This window comes from Phyllopteryx taeniolatus, chromosome 5, assembly GCF_024500385.1.
Source record: "Phyllopteryx taeniolatus isolate TA_2022b chromosome 5, UOR_Ptae_1.2, whole genome shotgun sequence".
NCBI classification, from domain to species: Eukaryota; Metazoa; Chordata; class Actinopteri; order Syngnathiformes; family Syngnathidae; genus Phyllopteryx; species Phyllopteryx taeniolatus.
The window spans coordinates 7,856,713-7,882,831 of record NC_084506.1 but is presented as its reverse complement, the minus strand read 5'-3'; the positions used below and the strand labels follow the sequence as shown (position 1 = coordinate 7,882,831).

The following is a 26,119-nucleotide window of genomic DNA, read 5'->3' as shown; positions in this document are numbered from 1 at the left end:
TTCTCTTGTGAATGAAGCAATGTACTTTTCTGACCACCCTCGACAAAAAACAAAACTGAAAATACAAGCATACTTCTTTCAGCATTGGCTATACTATACAATGTACATTAAACGTCTCTTTAAAAATAAAGGGCATTGACTGCGTGGCATTGGGGAGTTTTGTGACAGGTTCCTTTATTTAAAAAATAGCTGATTTTCAGAAGAAAGCCAAGGTAAGTTCAGAGTGCTTTCACATGTAGCGGAAAAATGACTCCACAGGACAAACACTGCTGGCAGGTATCAGATAGTGCCATCCAACAGAACCCAACATCAAACACACCATTTTTAGAGCACACATCTCAGATTTTCAGTTTAAGCACAGGGGGTTTGGAGAATTAGGAGTGGCGAAAAAAAAAAGAAGCTCCACAGCAGACGAAAGCAAGTTACTGCATGTGCGTTCTTGCGGCAAAAAAAAAAAAACTGCAAGATGCTTAGGCAGTCAGATATGACATTTGAAAAAAAAGAAATACTAACAAAAAGACATTTACATAAATGTACATTGCTCCTATCCTTGAGAAATACAAAACAGCTGTCACACATGAGGAAATGAAGAATTAGTGCGTTGTTTTGCATTTTAAAATGAGAAGACTCTAAATTACCCGTAGGTGTGAATGTGAGTGCGAATGGCTGTTTGTCTATATGTGCCCTGCGATCGGCTGGCGACCAGTTCAGGGTGTACCCCGCCTCCTGCCCGATGATAGCTGGGATGGGCTCCAGCACGACCGTGACCCAAGTGGGGAGAAGCGGCTCGGAAAATGGATGGATGGATTAATGGATGGAACCGGATGCATTCAGTAGTTTCAAAGAAACTAAAATATGTAACCCTAAAAGGACATTTTCAAAAATCATGTCATTGCCATAACAACCTTTTATCACCTTCTTGAGTGTTCTATAAATAGTAAACCTTCTCAGAATCTCTCGGCCTTAATGTGACGTTTGTGCAGTGAGTGTATAGAATGTGCAGCACATTAAAATCACAAGTTGTGTTAGAGATGGTAATAAAATATATTGGCCATTTTCATTGTTATTTATATTCTTTCGTTATTTATACTTCTGATGTTATCAGACAATTACATTGAGAAAAGGGTATCATGAATAATTTGGAACATGGAACTTGTCAAAATGTCAACATTCTTTCATAAAATTGCGACTTCTTAATGTCCTACACGTTTGTGCCACTTTATTGTCCTTTTCAGCTAAAAGATACCAATCCATCAGAGGGAACTTCACTTGGATTCAAAATTTGGCCTTGTTTTGAATCATTTCAGGACTCAAACCTTTATATTTCCTTGATTTTTTATTTACGTTAGCTTCTGACCTTGGCTTTCCAGGTTCGCTGTTAACTGTTACTGTCCAATTAAAAGTGTCTATGTTTGGATTGACATTTTGACAGCAATGAAATGCACGTGTACGATAGTTTTTTTCTGAGTGTGTACCAGTAGCATCACAGAAATGACAGTGTAGGGCAAACCCCGGAGCTTCTTTGCATCTACTGTACCTCGGAATGGCAATCATCTCTACATTTACGGCTAATGTAAAAAGCTGATTTAATGAACTGAATGCTATTTAATATGGGGCCTCTTGCATTTTCTTTTAGAAGGCAGAAGCTGCTGATTATGCCGTCAAATTCGACTTTGTGGGATTTGCAGTGCGACATGACACAGTTCCACATCTATCAAATTAGATTTAATTGTTTGTTGTGCCAGAGGCTGTGTTAAGACAGAGCAACATTTTTACACCTTGTAGAGAGGAACATTAAATTGGACTAATCCCTTAGCAAACAAACACTTAATGATGTCATGTTGTCACAATGGGTCTTCATTGTGAGAGGGGAAATAGGCAGTAGGGAGAGCCTTCAAGAAAAAAAACAAAAAAGCAGAACAGCGACAGCCGACGCAGAAAAATAACAGCTATCAAACATGTTTTGTTGAAACAGCATTCATCCATGTATTGAGTAGGAACCTTTACAAAGCCATGAAGAGTTGAGAGGGAGTTCATGCTGACATGAGCATTTCAGATCTGCACTTTTGCGGTCGTGTAGCAAATGTGTGGCGCTAAATGTATTTTGTTTTTACTTCTATATCCCACTATTAACTTCATGTAACAGAAGTACAAGGCAGCACAGTGTTTAGTACTTGTAACACTTGTTACACCTCAGAGTCTTGAGGTTCTGGTTTGGAATTTTGGCTCCAGTCTTTCTGTATGGATGTTGCAGATTCTCGCCTTTCTTGGATAGGTTTTCCAGCTCCAAAAACATGCATGTTAGGTTAAATGAAGAGTCTAAACTGTCCAGAGGTGCGAATGTGAGTGTGAATGATTTGCCTTTCTATCGGCTGGTTACCATTCCAGGGTGTACCGAGCCCCTCGCCCCGAAGTCAGCACGATAGGCTCCAGCTCGCCCACATGAACAAGCGGTATAGAAAATGGATGTATGGGCAGTACTGCAATATGCATTCAACATCTTGCATCCAGTCAGGCTAACATGCCGTCTGAGTGACTGAACTGTCACAGCTGTTTCCAATCTCTCCGGGGTTCGGGATGGCCCCCACGGCAGTCTTTCTACTGCGCGTAGTGCCGCCTGTCTGCAGAGTACGACTGTAAATAAGGGATGTGCCGAGAGTTTGCGCAAGCGGCCAAGCGGAGGAGCCGTGGCCATTCGTGCCTGCGCTGTACATCAGCAGCTGTCATGTTCCACCCTATGGACATGAGCAGTCGAGTTGGAGTATATGGACCACGAAGTGCATCAGTGCCAGCAGTGTCGCTGCATGCCAGTCTAATTCTCTTACTTGCGAAACGTGGCCATCTATTGGAAGTTTGTACATTTTGCAAATAAAAATCACTTTAAGTGTAACTCTTTCCTCATTAGTTTCGAAGACGCATCTCCTCTTGAGTAAATGGCCTCTCAGTTTGATTGAGAACATGAGACAACAGGAAGGCATGCAAAACTGTCGGTAAGAGGAGTTATAATGTGTGCGAGGCAACCTTACACAGAGTTTTAATGCAACTTTATCGCAACACTGTAAAATAAAAAAAGATTTAAATAGCAAAAATGATAGATACATTTGCATTTTCAATCATATGAACTGCTGATTGATGTACAGTATGCCGTAGAGAGCTATTGAGTGTCGACAGGATTTGCACTTGGCCATGAAAACCTCAAGATGCTAAACATTATTGTTAATGGCAAAATATTCTGGGGAAAAAAAGGAATAAGTAGGATTAAAAAGTACATCAAAGTAAACAAAAACAAAAATGTTCTCCTAGATATTAAAACCAATGGAAAGTGGGAAAAGTAACATCATATTCTGATAAGGGAACGTCGAGAAAATCTCCAAATGCGGTAGACTACAGATTGCTTATTTCCTGTTTGACGATGGGGACGAAAAAAGAAATGTGTTCCGTACCAAACTGAAGTAAACCGATCCGCACTGATTGGTGGAAACAGGCCTTTCGAGATGGAATGATGTTTCCTGCGCTTCCCACCTGAGGCCATTTCCCTTCAAGCCACCGCACCACACATACAGGAACAACCCCAAGTATTTTAAGGACGATTGTCAAGCTTCTTTGGGAATATGTGATAAACAGTTCCAAATAGATGTTTCCTTTAGGGCATGCTGCTATAGCTGTTCGTCTCAGCTTTGATCAGCCTACTCTCCCACCGCCCTCTCCTCCGGCTGCCAGGAAGCACAAGGCACGGGAATAGGAGTTGTGGAAAAGCCAGAGGTGTGTCATGAGTGGGAACATCATCTGGGATGCTATCTGAAAGTCGGGATTCATTTAGGCATGGGAAATATGGGAGGAAATCCCCTCTTTTGTTGGGTTTGTTTATAAAAATGATGATGACTATGGCAGTGACTGTTGCATTTATGTTCCAATGGGAATTTTGACATTCACACGCACAAAATTAGATTTTTTTTCTCAAAAAATATATTTTTTTCTCATAGCATTGCAACTTCTTTCCTTCATGATTTGACTTTTTTTTCTTCTCTCTTTTGTGTGCCCATATTGCTACTTTGTAGTGAGGAAATTCAAAGATAAAGGGGAGGAGAGTTTACCTCCAGACAAAGTGAGACTGATGACGGTGGGACAAGTGTGTGACAATGGATTATGAAAAAAGCAAACCTTTTGCCGCATCCACCGGCACAATTTATGATATCAGCATAAATACTATTTTTGCCTCTCGTGTCCATGATTCTCTGCGTTTTTATGCTTTTCTTTTTATTACCTTTGCAGTGTGGAACAATGTGATAAAACACACACACATACACCAAATTTAGTGTGTGCTCTCAAAGGGAGAATTTCATCATCCAGGATCTTTCTCTTCACAGTCCTGGCGGAGCTTTAATAAGCAACCATTTTACACAATTGATATTGTCTCAGTGGGAATTGCGTTGATACCGGTATCTGGCTGTGTGTGTGTGTGTGTGTGTGTGTGTGTTTTCCCACGTAGATTTGTACCATTATCCCAAGAATAAAGCGGAATTTAGTACAAAATGATTCCTCTCCCTTTAATAACTTCCTTCAATCCCACTCACTTTACCCAAAAATGCTTGTCAAAAGGAAAATATATGACTCATGGATCATAATAAACACCATCCTGACATGTCTATGCTCCTCACATCAAATCCAACACACACTACATTGAACTTATATTCCACAGGAGCATACCACGCACATACGAAAAGTATTTGGAAAAAAATGCGGGCTAAAGGATTTGAAGGTAAGCTGGTGAAGTAGAAAACTAGCATGCCATTTTGGATTTTTTTTTTCCATTTACAAAGAAAAATGGGGTTGATTTTTTTTTTTTTTATAAGCATAAAGGAAAGACAAATACTCCACAAGAAATCAGTGGGAAGGAGATTTATGTTGTCCCCCCCCCCCCCCCCCCCAATGAGTGGGGAGAATTTGCAAAAGTCTTCAATGTCTTAGTGTCTGTATGTAGTTCCCTCCAGCAAATTGTTATTCCGAGCAAAAAAGAAAGAAAAAAGAAAATGAAGGAGTGACAACCAACAGGATTCTCTTCTGTGCCAAATTACTAGTCCCTTCTCGTCTTCCAGTTGTGTTACTCTTTGGCAAAAATGAGTGGTGAAAGGAGAGCCCAGAGCGGCAACACATGGAATCTGCACACAGTCTGGGAACAGAGTCAAAGGATGGTTGTAATGTAGTGGCAGCGGTGGTGGGGTGGAGGGGGCACATTTAATCAGAGTTCCTTCCCATCGAGTCTCCTGGGGCTAGGCATCGTACTTCTTCCCTGTTCTGTGGATGTGATGGAAGAGTGTCATGGAGAACGCCATGCCCAGAAGCTGTAGAAGAACAGAGCGGGAGACAGTATGTAAAACATGTTTGTGTGATGTACCGTACGTGAGCACATGTGGGGTGTTTCGTTTTTTTTTACGTTGATGTGTTGTGGCCCGTATGCATTTTGCTGTACAGTAAATCCCTATGTGAAGCATCAACACATTTTCATTCACTCGCCTGCAAATGGAGGTCCGAGAATCTCTGAGAGAAAACGGTGGGCACCAGCATTAAGTCAAAGAAGTAAATGGAGATGCCCTATTAGGCGGGCCGCTGTCTCTTTGAAGTTGCCATTTTCCATCCTATTTGTACATCAAACACATTTGAAAGGCTCATCCTAATACCTTTATCTGTTAAAGTAGGGAGTACATCTTAGTACGCAACACTGTGAAGTAAAAGTGATGAATAGTTAAACTGTTAAGGAAAATGACATTGTTAATGAACAATCTGTGAAAACAGATCGGGCATTTATATTGGTAATTATAGCACATTTAGCTCCAGATGTGGCAATAGTATTCAATATTCTGCCCTTGAGCAGAAGAACAGATACCTGTGCAAAAAAGACTGGTAAAAGTAGAAGTCAAGAGTTAACTCATTTACTTAAGTAAATGTTACAGATTCTGAAATATACAGATTCGACATCAATTATTTTTTGCTGTCAATCATATAGCGGAACGGTGTGAATGACTGGTTAGCACATCTGCCTCACAGTTCTGAGGACCCGGTTCAAATCCGGGCTCGCCTGTGTGGAGTTTGCATGTTCTCCCCGCGCCTGCCTGGGTTTTCTCCGGGTACTCCGGTTTCCTCGCACATCCCCAAAACACACATGGTAAGTTAATTGAAGACTCTAAATTGCACTCTAAATGTGAGTGCGAATGGTTGTTTGTTTATATGTGCCCAGCGATTGGCTGGCGACCAGTTCAGGGTGTACCCCGCCTCTCGCCCAAAGATAGCTGAATTAGGCGCCAGCTCACCCGCGACCCTAGTGAGGAGAAGCGGTACAGAAATGGATGCATGTCAAACATATACAATACCCATTTTGATAACTTGGCCCAAAGGGAAAAAAAAAAAATCATTCACAATATTGTTTGCCTCTTTTATCAATATGCACTTGTTTGATTTTGTTGACGAGTCCCCGAGATCTCAATCATTCAATCAATCAAGATCTCAACCGTGGTAGACTTTTAACTCTTTTTTTTTTTTTTTTTTTTTACATCGTAAGAGTAAAAAGACAGCAGCAAAAGAAATACTCAAGTACAGATTACGGCGTGCTGCACAGGGTAAATGTACACCCTGCAACTGGAGGGTCGCCGGTCCATAGCCCCGCCCGAGTATATCCTTTTTTTGTGTCCCTGTGTCTTTCTTTTTAAATGCTTTTAATTTTGAAGCACGTTGAGTTACCTTGAAATGCGCTATATAAATCAACTTGCTTTGCTTTGCTATTAAATGTGTATCATGAAATGTTGGGAAACTTTTATCAAACTTTGTTTGGAAAGGGAAGAACCCAGTGTGTAGCAACAGTTCACAGGCTGCATGAACTGTATTAATGATGCGGTTTTTCGGTTCAGGCTATTTTCTGAAGCGCTGAAACATTTTCGAGCAGTCATAGTCTTCACTAATATGAAAGCTGAACACTAGGAGGCCCCAACTGAATGTGTCTATGGACAGACACGAAAACTAATGTCAGACAAGCCAATGTGCCGTTTGAGTCTTTGTCAGTCAACAAAAAGGACCGATATCTGTCAGTTTCCTGCTGGCGCATAGTGTCTGTGTGCGTGTTTGGAAGAGACGTGCACAGGGGAGATAGTGTCAAATGGAAGATGGATGTAGCAGGAGCTTGTGATCTTTGAGGTAAAGCTGGCATATAATGCTGAGCACAGGTAGCGACTATTTACTATTTAAAGACATACCAGCTACAACATCATCTACATCATATGTCAAACTCAGGCCCGGGGGCCAAATTTGGCCCACAATGTAATTAGATTTAGATTTCAAATGTGTATTAGAGCTGGCCCGCCCGTGTATAGCACATGCGTCACTAATATTACAAATTGCAGAATGTTGGGCCATCAGTCTAGACCGGCGAGCGCCCCTTGCCTTTCTGTTGCAGTCGTTAGCAACTATGCTCCCAGTCTCAAATTTACACTTCCCCTTCCCAAGAATGGCCAAACAAAAGATGGATTTGGGTTGTTTTGTTGTTGGCCTTTGAAAAAAGATTTATATCAAAAACAAAGATATTTGGAGACAGATAAATAGAAGTTGGAGAGACAGAAGAATTAATGTTATCTATTGAAATACAAAACAACAAACAAATACCACTGATGTCTTTTATCGCAAAATTGACTTATCGTGTTTATAATATTAAAGTTTATTTATTCCAGATTCAGTGTTTAAGCAAAATTTAAGTTTGTTGTCAGATGATAAACTTTAACGCTACATTTCTGCAGAGAAGGGAAACACGCACATCGCAGCGATTTTTCATTAAATACTGAGTTTGGCCGGCGACGTTGTCCCAATTTTAAATTGTGGCCCACCGTTAATTTGAGTTTGACACCCCTCATCTACACAAATATGAATAGTGGTATGTTAAAATATAAAAATACTGATTTAATCCACTTGAATATTGGGAAGCATGAGGAAATTCAGAGTAAGTCTGGTGGGATATGATGTGTTTGTCTAGAACCCTGTTTCAGGTTATTGGTTAACCGGGTTTGCCAGAATTGTTGATACATTTCTTGTACTGGGTCTGTAAATCCTGAATGACAAATGCCCCATTTTTGTGGAGCCTCTGAACACATCAATCTCATCTTGATTGTTTTATTTCAAATGCATCACTTTCTGTTGTCTTTAGCGCTTTATGAATGGTGTTGTTTTGACAAGGTTATTGTCTTTATGCAAACCTTTTCAAAAACTCAAAGAACAGACTGATTTTTGTTGGGTAAACGTACCCTTGGGGTGGTAGTCAAAGTTTCCAGGTTGAATAGTTCCTTTCTACAAGCAACTATTTGTTCAACCAACTTTAATGAGAGACACACTCTCACAGATGTATTTATAATCACATGTATTAGTATATAGCGCCTTCAACATGTACACCTGAGATTTCTTTATACACTTTGTTTGTTTGTCTTCTGATGGCTCCTCACTGCCTGCTTGGAGCTAAGTCAAGGTGCCTCGAATCTGGCAGACAGGACCAGTGTGAAAAAAATAAAATAAAATTAATAAATAGTGTCAGCAATGTTTTTCAAGAAGTAGGCAGCCAGAACGCCCACTGAGGACGAACCTTAGAACTTGCCCGGAAGGAGATGGAGGCCAATTGATGCAGATATGTTGCAACATAGGCAGACAGAGACAAATGCAACACGACAAAGTTAGCACCAAAACATCAATAAACCTCCTACCTGCACTACCAAGATGACCATTCCTACGGTTCCCAGCAGGTGCTTGTTGTCATCAAGCCATTCCTCTACTTTCTCAAAGCAGCCCTAGATGGATGAACATATGAGAAAAACTCAACCAAGCACCTATTTTTCTGAAAGCTGTGTGAATTATACAATGTACGAAAGAGCATCGACCTAGTATGTGAGGTGCAAAATAAGTGAATAATGAATGGGGAATTTTATATTGAGACTTATGGGTCATATAGACAGACGTGCGTATTAAACTTGCAACATTCCTGAGAAGTGAAATGTGTACCCTGGTTCATTCTGAGGTTATCATACTGATAATGAGATGGGGTCATGTTGCTTTTGCTGTTGCCGCAAAGCGGTTTTCCTTTTCTGTGGCAGCATTTGGACATCACTTTGTGCCGTGTGTTCATTTTCAGGATTTTTAGTGCTGGATCATCCCAGTAGGCCAGCTCAGTGTCTACTTTCTTCTCAGTTTGGCAATTATGTAATTCCCTTCTTTGGACTGAACTAACCACAGAACAGATTAGCCATGTAATTGGAGGAAATGGGTAAACAACGCGTCTTAATACAAAATGGCTGTCTCCATATAATGGAAAAATACTTCAAGCAATACAAATAACAGTTAATAGCAATTCTATTTCCTCTGATTAGACACAGGAGGTTGTTAGAGAAATTTAGGAGCAAATGGACTTCCAATTACGGTTGTATTTGTATTTTAGATATATCAATCTGGCATGTCTAGAATCTGACCAAAGAGGTGCTCGGCCCCTAATGTGAATGTCTAGCATGCATTACTCACATTCACAAAACAATCATCTTTTTCACAATTTCTTTTCCATTACAACAACGTTTTCAGGAAAATGAATAGTGGAATATACTGCTAGCCAAAAACCCTTACTCATGTAGTACACTCAATACTTTCCTCATGGACGTGTGAAAATGCATCAGAGGTGATGCACTCTAGGACTTGCCAAATACAATTTCAGTGTCTTCTTCTAAAAATTAGAACATTAATAATAAAAATACATAATTCGGGGCATTAAATGAGTGCCGCACACATGCTCTAAGAATTTCAACTGCAAACTAAGCTTGTACTGTATATATGATTATCAGCTGGAAAATGAAAGAAAAAAAAATCAACTAACAATGACATGTTCCCCATCATATTCTAAAACCTAAAATTATCCTTAAACTACACAAGCGAGTGCTTACCCGGTTCCAGAACATGTTGGTAGAGTTACGCCCACAGTTTTGGTAATGCTCCTGGCAGCAGCGGTCAGGAACGACCTTCTCTTTCAGGGCCTCATGCCAGTCGGTGTAGGCTATAACGCCGCAGCACTTCCACTGCGTATCCCACACAGAAAATAATGCAGTCAGTGATCCAGACAGTCCATCAGAGACCTGACACTAACTTTGAAGTGACTTCATTCGCATTGAATTACACATTAATGGAATGTACCCAGACAGAAATTCAATGTTGCAATCATGCTAAGGCGAGAAGCCAGGCAATACATGATCTCAAATATCCCAGTAGCTCTTCTGCTATTGTATATCACATTTGATTGAACTGTGAGGTCTGCCTTACCTCTGCCTGGATGATGTTCCAGGCATTTCTCAGGCCAATGTTGTTTTCAGAGTTGTACAGAGCCAGCCCGTCCTTCAGATCTTGCTTAGCATTCTCACTCACCTGCAGATGGAAGAGACATCAGCCTTTGTTACATACAATACCTTAGAATAGAAAACCTTCCTTGTAGTGATCACAGAACAGCAGTGAGGAAAAACAACGGGAGAATCAAACCTGGAGAGAGCTGTCAAAAAGCTGAACCACTGTGAGATTTGATTGCAGCTACTCCAAGCATGTCAATGGGATGTCTTCCAAAATCAGAACTGTTCATGATGTGTCATAGAGCAGAAACTGTTGCTGGTCAGATAGATGCACTAATGTGACCTATGAATTCAAATACCTCTGTCTGAATTAGAAATGATTTAATTTGTGGAAGTTGGATTGAGCTGTGAAAGTACGAGTAACACAGCTTTGTGGAACAGTGAAACAGTGAAATACTGAAATACAGTGACATAAAAAAATACATTTTTCGTTCCCAGCAGACCCTCACAATACGTTTGGGCCTGCCATGTCGGACCGGCATCTTCCCCCACCATAGGAGCCAACTCAGCACCAGGTGGTGATCAGTTGACAGCTCCGCCCTTCTCTTCACCCGAGTGTCCAAGACATGCAGCCGCAAGTCCGATGACACGACCACAAAGCCAGTCGTCGAACTGCGACCTAGGGTGTCCTGGTGCCAAGTGCACGTGTGGACACCCTTATGCTTGAACATGGAGTTTGTTATGGACAATCCGTGATGAGCACAGAAGTCCAATAACAGAACACCTCCCAATCACGCCCTTCCAGGTCTCACTGTCATTGTCCACGTGAGCATTGAAGTCCCCCAGCAGAACGATGGAGTCCCCAGCAGGAGCGCTCTCCAGCATCCCCTCCAAGGACTCTAAAAAGGGTGGGTACTCTGAACTGCTGTTTAGTGCATAGGCACAAACAACAGTCAGGACCCGTCCCCCCACCCGAATGCGGAGGGAGGCTACCCTCTCGGGTGAACCCCAACGTACAGGTGCCGAGCCGGGGGGCTATAAGTATACCCACACCTGCTCGAGTGGGGTGATTTTATTCTGCAGACATTTTTAAGTCCAGAACTATGGAAGACCGGTAAGTGCCAATTTTCACAGTATTAGATCGATCCTTTAACATATCATCTGTTTACTCAGGAACAAGTCATATTATTTTAAAATATCCGCATCATTTATCCATACAGGTTGCCAATGGTGGATAATACACGGATAATACATTAATGTGTCTAGCTTTTCTGCTATGACTTGAGAAGCAGCTTATCTTACTGTATGTCACATCACCCACACGCAATTTCAACATGCCCTCAAGCAAAGTGTGTTAATATTTTTGCTTGTGACTGAACTCCAACAATGTGCTCAGGGTTGTGTCATGTCTGTGGGAGATTAATATCTTATTGGATGTGTTAATGAGAAACAAAAGTCAGTGGCTTAGTTCTCCTGCAGTTTTCTTTTCCCAAGGGGGATTTCACTAACAGCCGCAACAGATTGAGCGGTACTTCAGATATGTGGTAATTATTACAGGGAAAATAGGCCCATAGTCCCTGAACCACACGCCACACCTTCACAGGCACTATTAGTCACGCCACAACAAAAATGTATTTACAAGTTAAGGCTTAATGCCTCAGCTCACCGACTTCAGACCACTAATAAAGCCACATAGTCTTGTCTTCGTCAGACACAAAAAAACATGTATTCCATTCATGAGACAAATAACCGGTAAGAGTAAATAATCACCAGTAAGAGAAAATAGTGTGTGTTTTGCTCCATTCCCCAAATCCAAAATCCAAGAGAACGTAACTCACACATAGCAAGCAGTTTTGTCTAATCTTGGCCTGTTTTTCTTTTGAAGTTTCTTTTCTCCTATTTATCCAAGCGCCAAAGGCACGATCAGAGGCTGAAGAAGCCTATTGACCTGTGCCTGATAATAACATCTGGATTTCAAATTATAATTAATAATTTTAGTTTGCAAAAAGTTTACACAAAAACAGCACACAATTACGAAACATAACGTTAGTTACGAACCATCACGGTAGTTACGAAACATAATGTTAGCACTGACACGTGTTGGTATGATGCACCAACATCCACAAATATTATGGATGGAATATTATAAGCCTCTAATACACACAATAGCCACGACACCAGTAAACTGCATTTGCTTTTGGCATAGAACCCAGTCACATGCAATTAGATTATGAGATGCAAGGTGATGTTAATGTAACATAAACTACTTTTCAGACAATGACATTGCTTTCAAAATAACAGGTGAGAGAAGTGACTGTTGGATGTGAAACTTAACACTCCTGTCTGCCTTTTTGGTATTCCCTTTCACACAGGCACTGTCCTGCCCCGTTACAGATTTTATACTACCGCTGAAGACATTCCTTGTCAGCGACTGTTTGTAAAGAACAGCGACCTGGAAAAATCCTTGTTTTAGCAGAACGTGGAGAAGGTGGTATTGACTGCTATATAGACGATCTGAGGTTCCTATGGTAATGACGGATGCTAAAAGCAAAGTCAAAGTGATTTGTTCTGAGTAATTATTTTTCTTCTACTGCATTAAAATGCTTCAGTAATTATTAAACATGCAAAGTTCATTCTTATGCCCTCTAAAACCTTTGAAATAAGATTAGTATCACGTTTAGTCCCATTCTTGTCTGTGGCTCTAACTTTGCTGACGCAGATGAGCGTATCGCTCCTTGGGCTGTAGGCCCCAACATCCTCTGGATCTGTCCTTGTATGAGAAAATTAGATGAGGAGCCTTATCATCAATCCCTGCCTCTTACTTACAAATGACTGCGATGCAAACATGAATTTGGTCATGCAATGACCCATTTTTCTCCTTTCCAGAACACAATTGCGCTGCATTATCTCATTTTGTTTTGATGGAATGCCCTGCGACTGACTGGCGACTAGTTCAGGGTGTTGTCCGCCTTTCGCCCGAAGTCAGCTGGGATGGGCTCCAGCGCCCCGCGACCCTAACCAGGATAAGCGGCGTTGAAAATGGATGGATGGATGTTTTTGATGGAGAAACACAACCTTTGGACCGAAGCTCCAATTTCTGGATTGGCAGCCGACCAATATCTGTCACCTAACATGAGTTTGTCATTGACACAAATGCCAGCAGTTTTTTCACTGTTACACTGCTCTCTTTAGCCTATTTTATACAGAGACTATAAGTGACTTTATTTCCCCTCTGCCAAGGAAGTTGTGTTCTTGCTGAGATTTGACTAAGCAAAAACTACTACTAAAGCTACTCAATGTCCATAAAATTGGGAAGGCAGAAACCATTACCTTTTTGTGTGGACCAAGTAATAATATTTGATATTTTTCTTGACTCATCAGTGAATGATGCTTGAATCCTAATTGTAGACTTAAAACACAGAGCAAGTCGGTTTCGGTAAGAGTGAATTTTTTTTTTTTTTTTTTTTGCTACTCTAAATTAGGATTGTCCGACCTTGCCATTGCAATATTTATTCTCTTTCGTTAGTTCTTCCACTAAGAAGGAATGTCTAAAGACTAAAGTCTCAGATAGCTGCTCTAGTACAGTAAGCCGAGTACAGTATTGCATATTTACAGTAGTGTGTGTAATGAGCAATTAATGCTTCGTCAGAATATTATTTTTCTTCCATTGCTTTGAGCAATTTAAATATTCAATTATCAAATTTGTCCAGCACACACTTTAAATCAAAAGTGCCCTATATGTGGGTGGTTCAGTAAGCACATGACCTTAGAGATAAGAACCAAGTATTTCTACTCAACCACACACGTCTTCCATCATGGACTTTACACACGTCACAGTTGCACTTACTAATTTCATGTCAAATTGATTTCACTCACTTCACTCCACTCACTGTGTACTGTAGACAGAGTCCAGAAGAGTTGAGATTACTGCTCCAATAGTGTAATAAATGATGCGGAGAGACAGAGCAACAGAGTCGAAGGTCCCCCAACAACACATCATTAAAGAGGATATTGAATTCCCTTGGATGCGTTGTGAAACTTGGCTGAATCGCCTGAATGTTCAATAGCAGGCGAGAAACGCCCCTGCTCGCTCTCTATTTGGTCTGAAATAATAAATCATGGCCATAAATTGAAAATATACCGATGGCCTGTTGGTTGGTTGTGTGTTTGATGCAATAATCAGCCACCAATGTGGCACAATATTCCATGCCATCTTGGCCAGATTCGATTTTTTTTCTTTTAATTTGTCCCCAGACGTCCTGCTCAAAGTCCAGCAAATAAGTTTTTCAATAACAAACATTCCTTGCTTAGAAATGTTTCTCTGTGCATAAACATTATCTATACGCCTTACTGTATTTTAATACCGCTCACCTAATGTTTAAATGTAAAAGAGCAAGTTTTTGTTTCCTCACCGGTTTGCCAATTAGTCAGCAGGATAAGAAAAAATATATACACAGCTGATTTGCATGAAACCTTGTGGTATTGTGGCACATGTGCTAAGGATCAACCCACTACCTTTTGGCGCACACATTTATGGAATTCATCTGCCATCGCAGGGTGCTTTCTAAGAGAAAAAGGTGGCCTATTATGATTTCTGTTTCGCTCTGACCCTTCTTTTTGTGGCACTGAATTAGGCTACTCTCTTTGTGCATTGTAATTGAATGGCAACTAGTGAGGCTCAGAAACCGCAAATGAGGCACCCAAGTCCGAAAACTATAAGCCGAAACACTGAAATAAATTACTACGCCAATTATAAGTAAAATTGCATTCATGCCTCTGACAGCAGAGCTGCCAACCAAAAGAAATTCTCTTCCAGAACAATTTGTCTGAATTTCCATATTTTTAAAATTATGTCAAGATCATTAAGAGGGACAGTTATCCATCCATCCATTTTCCGTACCGCTTATCCTCACTAAGGTCACGGGCGTGCTGGAGCTTATCCCAGCTATCTTCGGGCGAGAGGCGGAGTACACCCTGAACTGGTCTCCAGCAAATCGCAGGGCTCATATAGACAAACAACCATTCACAACAAAAGTGGGCTGATTTCTTTCGCAGTATTCTCATTTTTTGAATTCCTGATTTTGTGGGTTTTATGAGCTGGAAGCCCAAAGTATGTAAAAAAAACAAACTAACTAACAAATAAATACTTGAAATTGTTTTAAATGTGGGCCCTGAATCTATAATATATGAAAGTTTAACTTTTTGAATGGAATTATGGAAATAAATAGACTTTTCCATGATATTCAAATTCTTTGGAGAAGGTCTGTGTATGGATGGGCAAACAAACTTTTCCAATCCTTTTAACCTTGGCTAAGGTCTGTGCTCTACTGGGTCTCCGTGTAAACTATGTAACATTGCCGCTCTGTTATTAAACCAATCAAATTTTTATTCACATGTTTAATATTTCACTTCCCACTCCCCTGAGTCCAACTGTTTTCCCTTCATACCTTCCCCCCTCATGCAATGCCGTTCTTTTTCTTTCTTTCCGCCCTACATCCTGCTGCACATGCTCTGCTGCTCCCCTTATCTTTTTGCCAGGTCGGGCTTCCGCATTGTGAGCTAATAAACCTTTACCGCTGTTTGGCTTGGCGTGTTGGGTTGACAGAGAAACAATGAGGTCACAGCGTTAAAGACGGATGGCAATAATCTGGTTTGCGGCCGGCCATCTGCTGCAGTCAGCTGGTTGCTAACTCCAGAACCTGACTTTACTATAGTACAGATTCTGCATGGCATTTGATCAGCCTGCTGAACAGCATTGGGCTACTGAGGGAAATGACATAAGTAATACCTAAACCCTTTTTCCATGAAGCAGTACTGTTTGGCAGTGCAATTTCTTTGTGTTTCCATTATCAAAGCATAGAAGGATGAGAGGCCACTCTGGATGGAGGGCAGTTTTTCCTCCTTTCCGAATTGCATTTTACATTAAAAAAAAGAGTAGTAGTGGAGAGAGTGCGTGTTTCATATTTATTATAGTGCTGTTTATGAAGTGCTTTCCTTAATGTATTTGACTCCTGCCATCTCTCTTTCCAGTGGCACAGCAAAATCAGCCACTTGTTTATGATTCACAGCATATCATCCATCCATCCATTTTCTGAGCCGCTCATCCTCATAAGGGTGGTGGGAGTGCTGGAGCCTATCCTAGCTATCATCGGGCAGGAGGCGGGGTACACCCTGAACTGGTCGCCAGCCAATCGCAGGGCACATACAAACAAACAACCATTCCCACTCACATTCACACCTACAGGCAATTTAGAGCTGTTGATTAACCTATCATGCATGTTTTTGGGATGTGGGAGGAAACCGGAGTGCCCGGAGAAAACCCACACAGGCACGGGGAGAACAAAGCATATAATGCCTTATGCTATTTTTGTCATTGGTCAATGGGGCAGTTATGATCAAGCCCTAAAAACAGGTGGCAACGCAAACCTGGGGAATACCTAGGAAAAAGAAGGAAATATTGGTCTGTTGCTGTGTCTTCCAGCTTGTTAAAATTCTGCCTTAGTTGTGAAGAAATGAATTAATTAGTGCATTGCCATCATTGGAGACATTGGCATATAAATATCAGTTGACTGTAGGAGATAGAGCAGCTGCTTTTGCCATTGAGAAGGGTACAAGAATAACTGATTCTTTTTTAGAAAGGGCAAAACACATAACGTGCCATTTTGTGTCTTCATGTAAAAGTTCCAAGCCAAAACCAAATTACTGGATGTTTGTTCATTTGCCTTTGTTCATCATGATTTACCGGGTTACGTTTTTCTTCGTAGTTGAATTTATTGCCAGTTTCATGGCGCTACGATGTCACGCTGTTTACAGCTGAAACCGCTATCACTATCCCCCTTACACAAACAAGATGGCAGTATTACTGTCGTAAATCGTACAGTCCAATCTTAGCTGAACAGTAATACATGATGGACCATAGAGACAACAACTTCCCAAAGATTTTGGAGGGGACTCCAGCACTTTATATCATTTTAAAGACTAAACAATCCAAAGCCATCTGTCCATCAAGTTTAAAAGCGGCCAGCCGTGGTATGTATTCCAGGCTTGTTAATAAATGCCTTGTGATTAGAAGATCAAGAAGCAGAAGAGGATTAATGATTCCTCTGATCACAGCCTGTATCAGAGAATGAGGAGACCCAGACTCATACGGCATACCAGATTCCACTAGAGGGAAAAAGGACGCTGAATGGACACACACTGCCTTTGCATAAAGAGTCGTCTGAGTAACATGCCATACCCTCACGTCTGCAGGATGACAGGCTAAATTAAACATTTTACTAAAACATAATGGTATTCCTTTCTAATGATGTTTGAAGAGCAATACATGAACTCTAGTAGTGTAGTGGTTTTGGCGTAAAACAGTATCAACACTGTGTAGTTTTACCTAATAAAACACAGTCAATGTTCGCTGGAAGTGATGTAAACGAGATTTTATTTATTCATTTTTTATTTTATTAGAAAAACACGGTATCCAAGTGAATCAGATTTGAGAAATTTAGAGCTCTATTTCACCTTTTCGACTGCCCGACTTTACATGTAACAGGGAGCAAAGCAGTTGAAAGAATCCATTTGAGTTCAAGGGGAGGATTTCCCCCAACTACAGCCCCAAAGTTCAGCCAATAATATTTGTGAGATAAGGCAGCAGACATATTTGCTCCTGGTGGGTGTGCTTAGAAACAATCTAAAGATGGATTGGCTGCTAAATGAATTCCTTTATCTGCTTGGAAGACTCAGTTTGAATAAAAACAGACGAAGAATTAACTGGGCCTAACTCCTGCAGGGCCTGAGCTAAATAGACAAACAATATTTACATATACCAAATTAAAGTACTCACCATTAACATATTTAACATGCAATAATTTGTCCTGGTAAAAATACACAATGCTTGAAAGACCCAATTAGAATATTTGTGCAAATTTGACGAGAAAATGTTCTTTATTGGTGCCCTCCATTTGAGAGGAGTCAGTCACTGTCTGCAGCCGAGGCCAGACAGCTGCAGTGTACACTATCATCAATGGATATGTTACATTTTGTCATGTTATTAAGTTACTGACATACATCATAGAAACCAGAGAGATGATCTGTACACACTGAGAATATCTGATATATTTTATGTAGGTCACTGACGGTGTAGTGGTACATTTGCCTGACGTAGGTGCAGGCAGCGTGGGTTCAGTTCCCACTCAGTGACGGTGTGAAAGTGAGTGCGAATGGTTGTCCGTGTCTATATGTGCCCTGCGTTTGACCGGCGACCAGTTCAGGGTGTAGCCTGCCTTTCGCCCGAAGTCAGCTGGGATAGGCTCCAGCGCCCCCGTGACCCTGAACAGGATAAATGGTATTGAGAATGGATGGATGGATATTTTATGTGCATTGACCACTGCTTATAATATTTACTGTCAGATCAGTGACATGTGACTCACTTACTGAGAGTGCTGCACAAATTCAAGTCAACACATATGCTGTGTTATAAATTATTTGGCATTGCTATGTGAACTAATTTGTTATATCATTATATTAGATTAGCTAGATAGATAGACAGACAGACAGATAAGACAAAACAAAATAATAAAACATATATATATATTAGTGCTCGTCATTGGTTGTTATGTGAAAGACACGTGTTGCCCTCAAGATGAACTATTTGTGGAACAATTTGATGAAGGATGCACTCCAGATTGCACAAGAATGTCAGTAATCACGCCAGCTTTAAATATTGTCATCTGTTGCTTCCATATACCTACACACCTAACTTGAACCGAACAGAGGGTCATGGGAAATGTGCACTGGACCACTTGTAGCAAGTCAACTGGTGGGGATTAGCCCGCATTTTGGGTTCTAACCTTTGACAGCAGACTACCTTTATTTAGAATATGAATGTGTTGAATTTAGTCACACTGTTCTTTGCTTTTTATTTGTTGAATTTCCTCTGCATGTGTGAGAGATCTCACTTTTTGACTGAAAGAACCTAACAAAGCAAAACGAGAGAAACTTCATTCAAAAACAAATTGAACCTACCTTATCTGAGTACACAAAGAACAGGATGAGTAATATCAGCTCTGTCAGGAGAATTATCAGCAGGACGATGAAAAACTGTCAGGAAAAAAAGGAGAGGAAAACTTTTTAGACGCCAATGAAAAAAGCTCTAAATACAAAACCTATTTAGCTGACATTCAAGTGGCCTTTTGGAAGCATTTGGGATGTATGGAAAAACAACCTTTTGAATTCACTACATCCACGTCGATTACATTTTGTAATAATGCCAATATGGGAAAGTAGCAAAACTAGTGAATCTCCGGCACTTCAGCAACCAGATTATTAGTTACTCTCGAAAACCTTTAAGCAGGAAAGACTGAAAAAGAGGAATGAAAGAGGAGGTGGGAAGAAAGCAGGAGCGTGGAAAAAGAAGAAAGTGCCTCATGAAGATGTGAGTGGAAGGGAAAATGGTTTTAATACCTCCTACGATTAATTTCCAACACAGCCTAGGAGCTCATCTACTATTCTTCTCTCCTTACTTGACTTCTCCTGAGCTAAATATTTACCATACACTTGGCACAGAAGGAAACATGCAAAACAAAATTCCAGACAAATGCCATACACAGTAACAATCTTTTGTGGAAACTATTATGGTACCTGTATCGAGGCCTAAAAGGAAAAGGTAAAAATGACGGTTGAATATAGAGGTAATGAGTTTGGTGGAATGAACTGATGTCGACTTTACGAGTCCACATCGTTTAAAGCTTTAAGTCGACTAATCGCTAATCTCTTGTTTTTGGCATCTCGTCTTCCAATCTTCCTATTTACAGGATCTGTTGCAGTCGGCGAACTGTGACGCTCTGTGAAGCAGGGAAAGACTCTCCATCTTTCTTGCCAAAATGTTATGTCCAATAATTCGAGGGCAACAACTGTGAGATAACGAAAACTTCAGAATCAGAATCATCTTTATTTGCGAAGTATGTCCAAAAAACACACAAGGAATTTGTCTCCGGTGGCTGGAGCCGCTCTCGTACGACAACAGACAGTCAAGAGACAGAGAACACTTTTGAGACATAAAGACATTGACAAAAAAAAACAGTCGCTGAGCAGTAAAGGGTTGCTAGTTATCTGGTAATGCCGGTACATTTCATTTTTATAACAGCCTTCACCCAACATCACGAAACTGTGTCGTTACACTTTTTGCAGTACAGCATATGGCCGTACAATGCTACAAGCTTGTGGAAATATTTGAGCATGGTCACAAACAATATATGGAAGTATATTATAATATTTTTTTTTCGTCCTATCATGGTCTGTGTTTTTGTTGACATGGTGCTGTTTATTTCGTTTGTTTCATGCTTTTGTGAAGTTTTCCTGTGCCACGTGTTCATGTCTTGTCTGCCATTAGTTATTATCTCCCACCTCTTGTCGCCAGCCCTCTACCAGTTGTCAACCTATCAGCTCCCTCCAGCCACTCGTGTCTTGTCTAGGTGTTCCTCTTTGTCTCATCAGTTTTCTTGTATTTAGTTCCCTGTTTTCTTTCCTTGTTGGTTCATTGTCGTTTGTAGTCTGTTGCTGCTCTGGTCTTGTTATGTTTTATGTCACGAGTTTACCCCTAGAGTTTCTTTCTTATTTGGAACCATGTTTTTTTGGACTTTGTTCATTTGGTATTTTTTGTCTCCACCCTTGTTTGCCTTTATTTATTTATTTTTAAAATTGAATATCATTTTGAGATTCTTGCACTCCTGCCTTGCCTCCCTGCTTTCATGGATTTGGGTCACCCTTTTTGCCACCATCACCGCCAAACCTGACATGTCCCATCTTAGAATATACTATTCGGTTTTATTATATCCAATCGATACTCTTTTCATCTGAGAGGTGTTGCTTGAAGATTAAAATATTTTTTTTTGTTTTAACAGTATTTTATTTCATATTAACACATTATAAATCGGTGTCTTTTGTGTTAATGTGTACATGTTCGACTCTGTAGCATGTACTTTGAGTAACTACTGTATCAATGAATCATTGAAGCAACTATTGTATTGATGTATTATGTGCTGTACTAATCTATTATTTGTAGTGTTGATTTGTGTGGACACCAGCAAGAAGAGAAGAAGTGGAGCTTGACATGTCTGCATTATGCTATGGAACACAAAATGAGACCGGATGGCTCGTGAGGTTTAAAAGACATAAAACTACGTCACTGAAAATTAGGGGCCGCTGGTCGCCCACTAATAACATCATTCAGCGTAATAGTAAGTTGTATTTTTAATCATTTGTCTGAATTTGTTTTTATGCCAATCCGTTGAAATACACTATATGGCCAAAAGTATTCACTCATGTGCCTTGACTCACATGTGCATTTAAGTGACATCCCAGTCTTTAGCTATAGGTTTTAAATATGACATTAGTCCCCCCTTTGTGGTTATAACATCTTAAACTCTTTTGGAAAGGTTTTCCACAAGGATTAGGAGTGTTTTTATTGGAATTTATGACCATTTTTCCAGAAGCGCATTTGTGAGGTTACATACTGATGTTGAACAAGAAGGCCTGGCTCTCAGTCTCCGCTCTAATTCATCCAACAGTGTCCTATAGGGTTGTGGTCAGGATTGTGCAGGCCAGTCAAGTTCATCTACATCAAACGTTCTCATCCATGTCTTTATGAACCTTGATTTGTGCACTGATGCACAGTCATGTTGGAACAGGAAAGGGCCACCACCAAACTGCTCCCATAAAGTTAGAACTGCCCAAAATATTAGCCCCTGAGCTCCAGTGAAAGGAACTCTGAATGCTTCAACATAAGAGATTTTGGACAGTCACAGGGATTAACCCTTCCTGTTCCAACATGTCGGTGCACCCATGCACAAAGTAAGGTCCATAGACATGGATGAGAGAATTTGGTATGAATGAAATTGACTTCGCCTTCTCAGAGTCCTGCCCTCAAACCAATAGAACACCTTTGGGTTAATTTTGAGTGGACAGTGAGCCAAGGCTTTTCGTCCAACATCAGTGTGTGACCTCACAAATGGGGGAAGAATGGGCAAAAATGTCATCGATTAATGGACTTCAACTCAACTGTGTCGTCATATTAGAGAGTCGACGACAAAATCTGAAAAAAATCAGAAAAAGTAGTTCACTAAGGGTTTGACAAGAAGGCCGGGTTCTCAGTCTCTGCTCTGTCTCATGGACAGGAGGGCTTTCTCAATTTTGGTCCTAAAAATGAAAGAAGAAAAACAAGAGAAACTGGTGCTTTGGAATTGTGCAAAAAGATGATTGTGCTCTTAAGGTTAATGTCCTCACACACACACACGCACGCGCACACACACACACACACACACACACACACACACACACTCTCTCTCTCTCTCTCTCTCTCCCCCTCTGTCTGTCTGTCTCTCTCTCTCTCTCCCTCTCTCTTGTTAGGCAGGTAAGGGAAGCCATGTCAAACAGGAGGATTTTGGGGGAGCTTTTGACTGATGAAAGGACTTGAAGGGATTGAGAAACTGAAGCACTGAGAGCCCAAACTCAAGTTCTCATTGTTTTTCCAGGAGAGACGTCATGAATAGCACAATCTTCTCCAATATTGTGAACCAAGGTTCCGGTGTGCTGCATGCACAGTAATCCAACCACCATGGTGACACCAGAGGATGTTTGACTGACTGGGCTGAAAAGTTACACTGACACAGACACACTGGTGCTAATTTGCAAGAAGGCAGAGTCCCTCAGTTAAGCTTGCTTTGTCAGCCCCTGACCACCACAGTGTAGACGAAAGGCTTGTCAGGTGTCTGCCGGCTGCTAAAGGGAATACATCTGAATTATTGCTGCTGTGTCACAAACACATGTTCAGCATATGCACTGACACGTGAGTGTCCTAGGAAGGTTTGCATCAACACTGTGTTTTAATCAGAGGGGGTCCCGGACCGAATGGCACCCTTGTGCGACAGCTGTCGATTCCGTCCACATGGCCAATTGTCAACGGGGGTACTGTCTGAGATTTGACTCTGTAAACTTAATCTCCAAAGTCTATTCAGCCTGTGCGATGCCCGTCGAGTGCGCCCCCCTAGCCCATCATCAATGGGGGGGCAGGAGTTTGGGGGGGGGGGTGGTTGAGTGCAACCCCCTCACAGGATGCTGCCCTGGGCAACTGCCCATATTGCCCATATCAGAAACCGCCCCTAGTTTTGACGTAAATAAACAAACACATCTATCGGTACATGTGCAGTCATGCCTTAATATTGAGTGGGACTTTTTAGATTCTCGTATGTAATCTCCTCCAAGAACTGTCACGTTACTGCTTCGCAATTTATCGCGCCTCTCAATTTTGTTTTGAGGGAGATTAAAGAGTCCCAACACCATCAATAATGTAGCCGATTGACAGTGTTTTAATAAACTGAGTGCTGGCAACAAAATGTTTTGAGCTGATGATTGGTAATAAGGTGTAATTATGCTGGACTGAATCCGACTGCTGCACACTGGAAAGTAAATTTGGTAAACTATGAATTATGCTGATTTACAGTACCGTATATGTAAATAATGGACGCTTTGATATCATCATGCACTTTAATGTTTTATGTTCCTTTAAGTACTTGTTCTCAAGGTGCCAGCCAATTATTTAATTATGTATGCTCAATGTGCAAGAAGACTGTTTCAGCAAGTTTTTGCTTCTGTAGTTACATGATACCGTGCTGGTTTTCTTTAACTAAATAGCTATTTGCCATATTATGATATTTTCCTATTCTGTAGGAAGGTGTCATAACGATACTGCACTCTGTGTTACTCGAGTCCAATAAATACCAACCGGTGTGCTGCGGACAATTATCAATTTTTACTGAATAAATAATACACGTTATCTTTGTTCATCTAGTGAAGTGCAGGCTACACCTTTCTCATAACCTCTAGGTGGCAGTGGCATATTGAAAGGAAAGTATACACCTTTCTCATAACCTCTAGGTGGCGGTGGCATATTGGAAGGAAAGTATACACCTTTCTCATAACCTCTAGGTGGCGGTGGCATATAGGAATGAAAGCCTACAGCTTTTTCATAACCTCTCGATGGCGGCATACATTTATAAAATGGGAAAGTTTTTTCAATTTCCCCTATACCTACGTATAATGCGCACTATTGACTTTTGACAATTTTTCCGGGGGGAAAATTGGCATTATACATGAGAAATTATGTCACTGCATATTGGGAGTATTCCGCCCACGTTTCACAAAATTAAAGGTTTGGTGCGGGGCTGTGGCTATCCAAGTAGATACTGTATATGGATACCATCCTAGCTCTGTGTGCTGAGCTGTGAATAAATAAGAAATCTTGATAATACTACACCGACAGAACCCAACCATCCGGAACAAGTGGCCCAGCCAGCGATGACCTACCTGACCCAACCAAACTGTGACAACTCTTAGCTCTTGAGAACCAATGTGAATTGCAGGACACATTGTTCATCTACACTTCATCTCACATCTCACATCTACACCCCTCTTCACTCATTGTGACCATATATTACTAGCGCAAAGCAGAGGAGAATGAACTTCAGGATTCCCTCAGTAGCGGCGGGGGAAATCTAAAGTCTAAAATAACGATATAAACAATAGAGGGTTATATCGTACAACAGATGTTTTTATATCGTACTACGATATATACCGTTATGTCACACAGTGGTCATCACTCATTTGCGATGTAACAGGAATTGATAAACTGAAAAACCGTCGAGCAAATAAACTAATCATTCCTGTAAATCAAATTACTTGGTACCAGTTTTCAATTCCCATTCTAGGCACTGTAAGATGTTTGACACGGTTTTTAGAAAATTATATTTTTAAGTTGTAGCATTGGGATGTTGTGAGATTTATTTTATTTTTTTTCCCCAAGGGGCTCCAAATCCCTGGTGGCGCCCCTGCATTCACATACAGCACTGTCCTCACCAGATTGAAGATTAAGGAGTGTGAATCCTTAAACCTATTTTCGCTTTTATAGTGTACCAATGCCATAATGCACACGTTTAATAGATTATCCTTTTAAGAGATGTAACTCATGACTTATAGTGACAGAAAATGCAAAATTCAAAGAGGGCAGTTAAGGAGAAAGCTGATTGTGATGAAATGCTATACAGGGAAACAAATGAACGGTGCGTGTGTCTGTCTGTGTGTGCCTCTGTCTGTGTCTGTGTGTGTGACTGTGTATATATCCGTGTGTGCAGGTGCACCCGAGTGTACATGTAGCTGTTTCCACCGTCCCTTTTCCTGGAAATACAGTGGAAGGTCTAAAGTTGAATAACCCTTAGGTCTTTGCTATTTGAAATTTGACCAAAACTTTAACTGCATGGTGTCGGCGGCTCACATAACCTCAGTTGAACAAGAATTGTAAGTGTTTTGCTTATTGTGTGTCTTTTGTGGCTATTAGGTGACACTTATTTTAATAGCTCTTGCCTCTAAGATGAGTGTTAAGAAAACAACATAGAAAGAAAGAAAGAGGTTATACAATAACATGACAGCAAAGACGGCCAACTCACATTGAAACTCATGTGTAACGCGGACCATTTACTTTTTAAATTTTTTTTTTGGGGGGGGGGGGGGGGGGGCGGGATTTGCATTATACACAAGAAATTACAGTACATCCAATTTCTATGTGACAATACATGGCGGTGTATTGTGTTGGTCGATGTCACATGACGAAACGTGACTCAGCCAGTGTAGTGGATACTTAAATCTCACTTCCCTGATGCCTTTAGAGCTGTGCTGGCTGGTAGGTTATCAGCCTAGGCTTTTAGCCTATTGGTTTGCGCATTCGACTCTCA

General features: G+C 40.9%; 1 protein-coding gene across 2 annotated transcripts in view; it reads right to left on the bottom strand.

Moving 5' to 3' along the window:
- Positions 1 to 154: 154 nt before the first annotated feature.
- The window catches only part of tspan9a (tetraspanin 9a), a 222,123-nt gene continuing 196,158 nt past the window's right edge, over positions 155 to 26,119 (bottom strand). For both annotated transcript variants that reach the window (XM_061773469.1, XM_061773468.1), the window contains 5 exons: positions 19,362 to 19,436; positions 10,327 to 10,428; positions 9,954 to 10,085; positions 8,733 to 8,816; positions 155 to 5,342 (listed from right to left, as the gene is read on the bottom strand). In XM_061773469.1, coding sequence (XP_061629453.1) covers positions 5,271 to 5,342; positions 8,733 to 8,816; positions 9,954 to 10,085; positions 10,327 to 10,428; positions 19,362 to 19,436 — 465 coding nt within the window. In that variant the 3' untranslated portion in view covers positions 155 to 5,270. The remainder of the gene's footprint in view (positions 5,343 to 8,732; positions 8,817 to 9,953; positions 10,086 to 10,326; positions 10,429 to 19,361; positions 19,437 to 26,119) is intronic.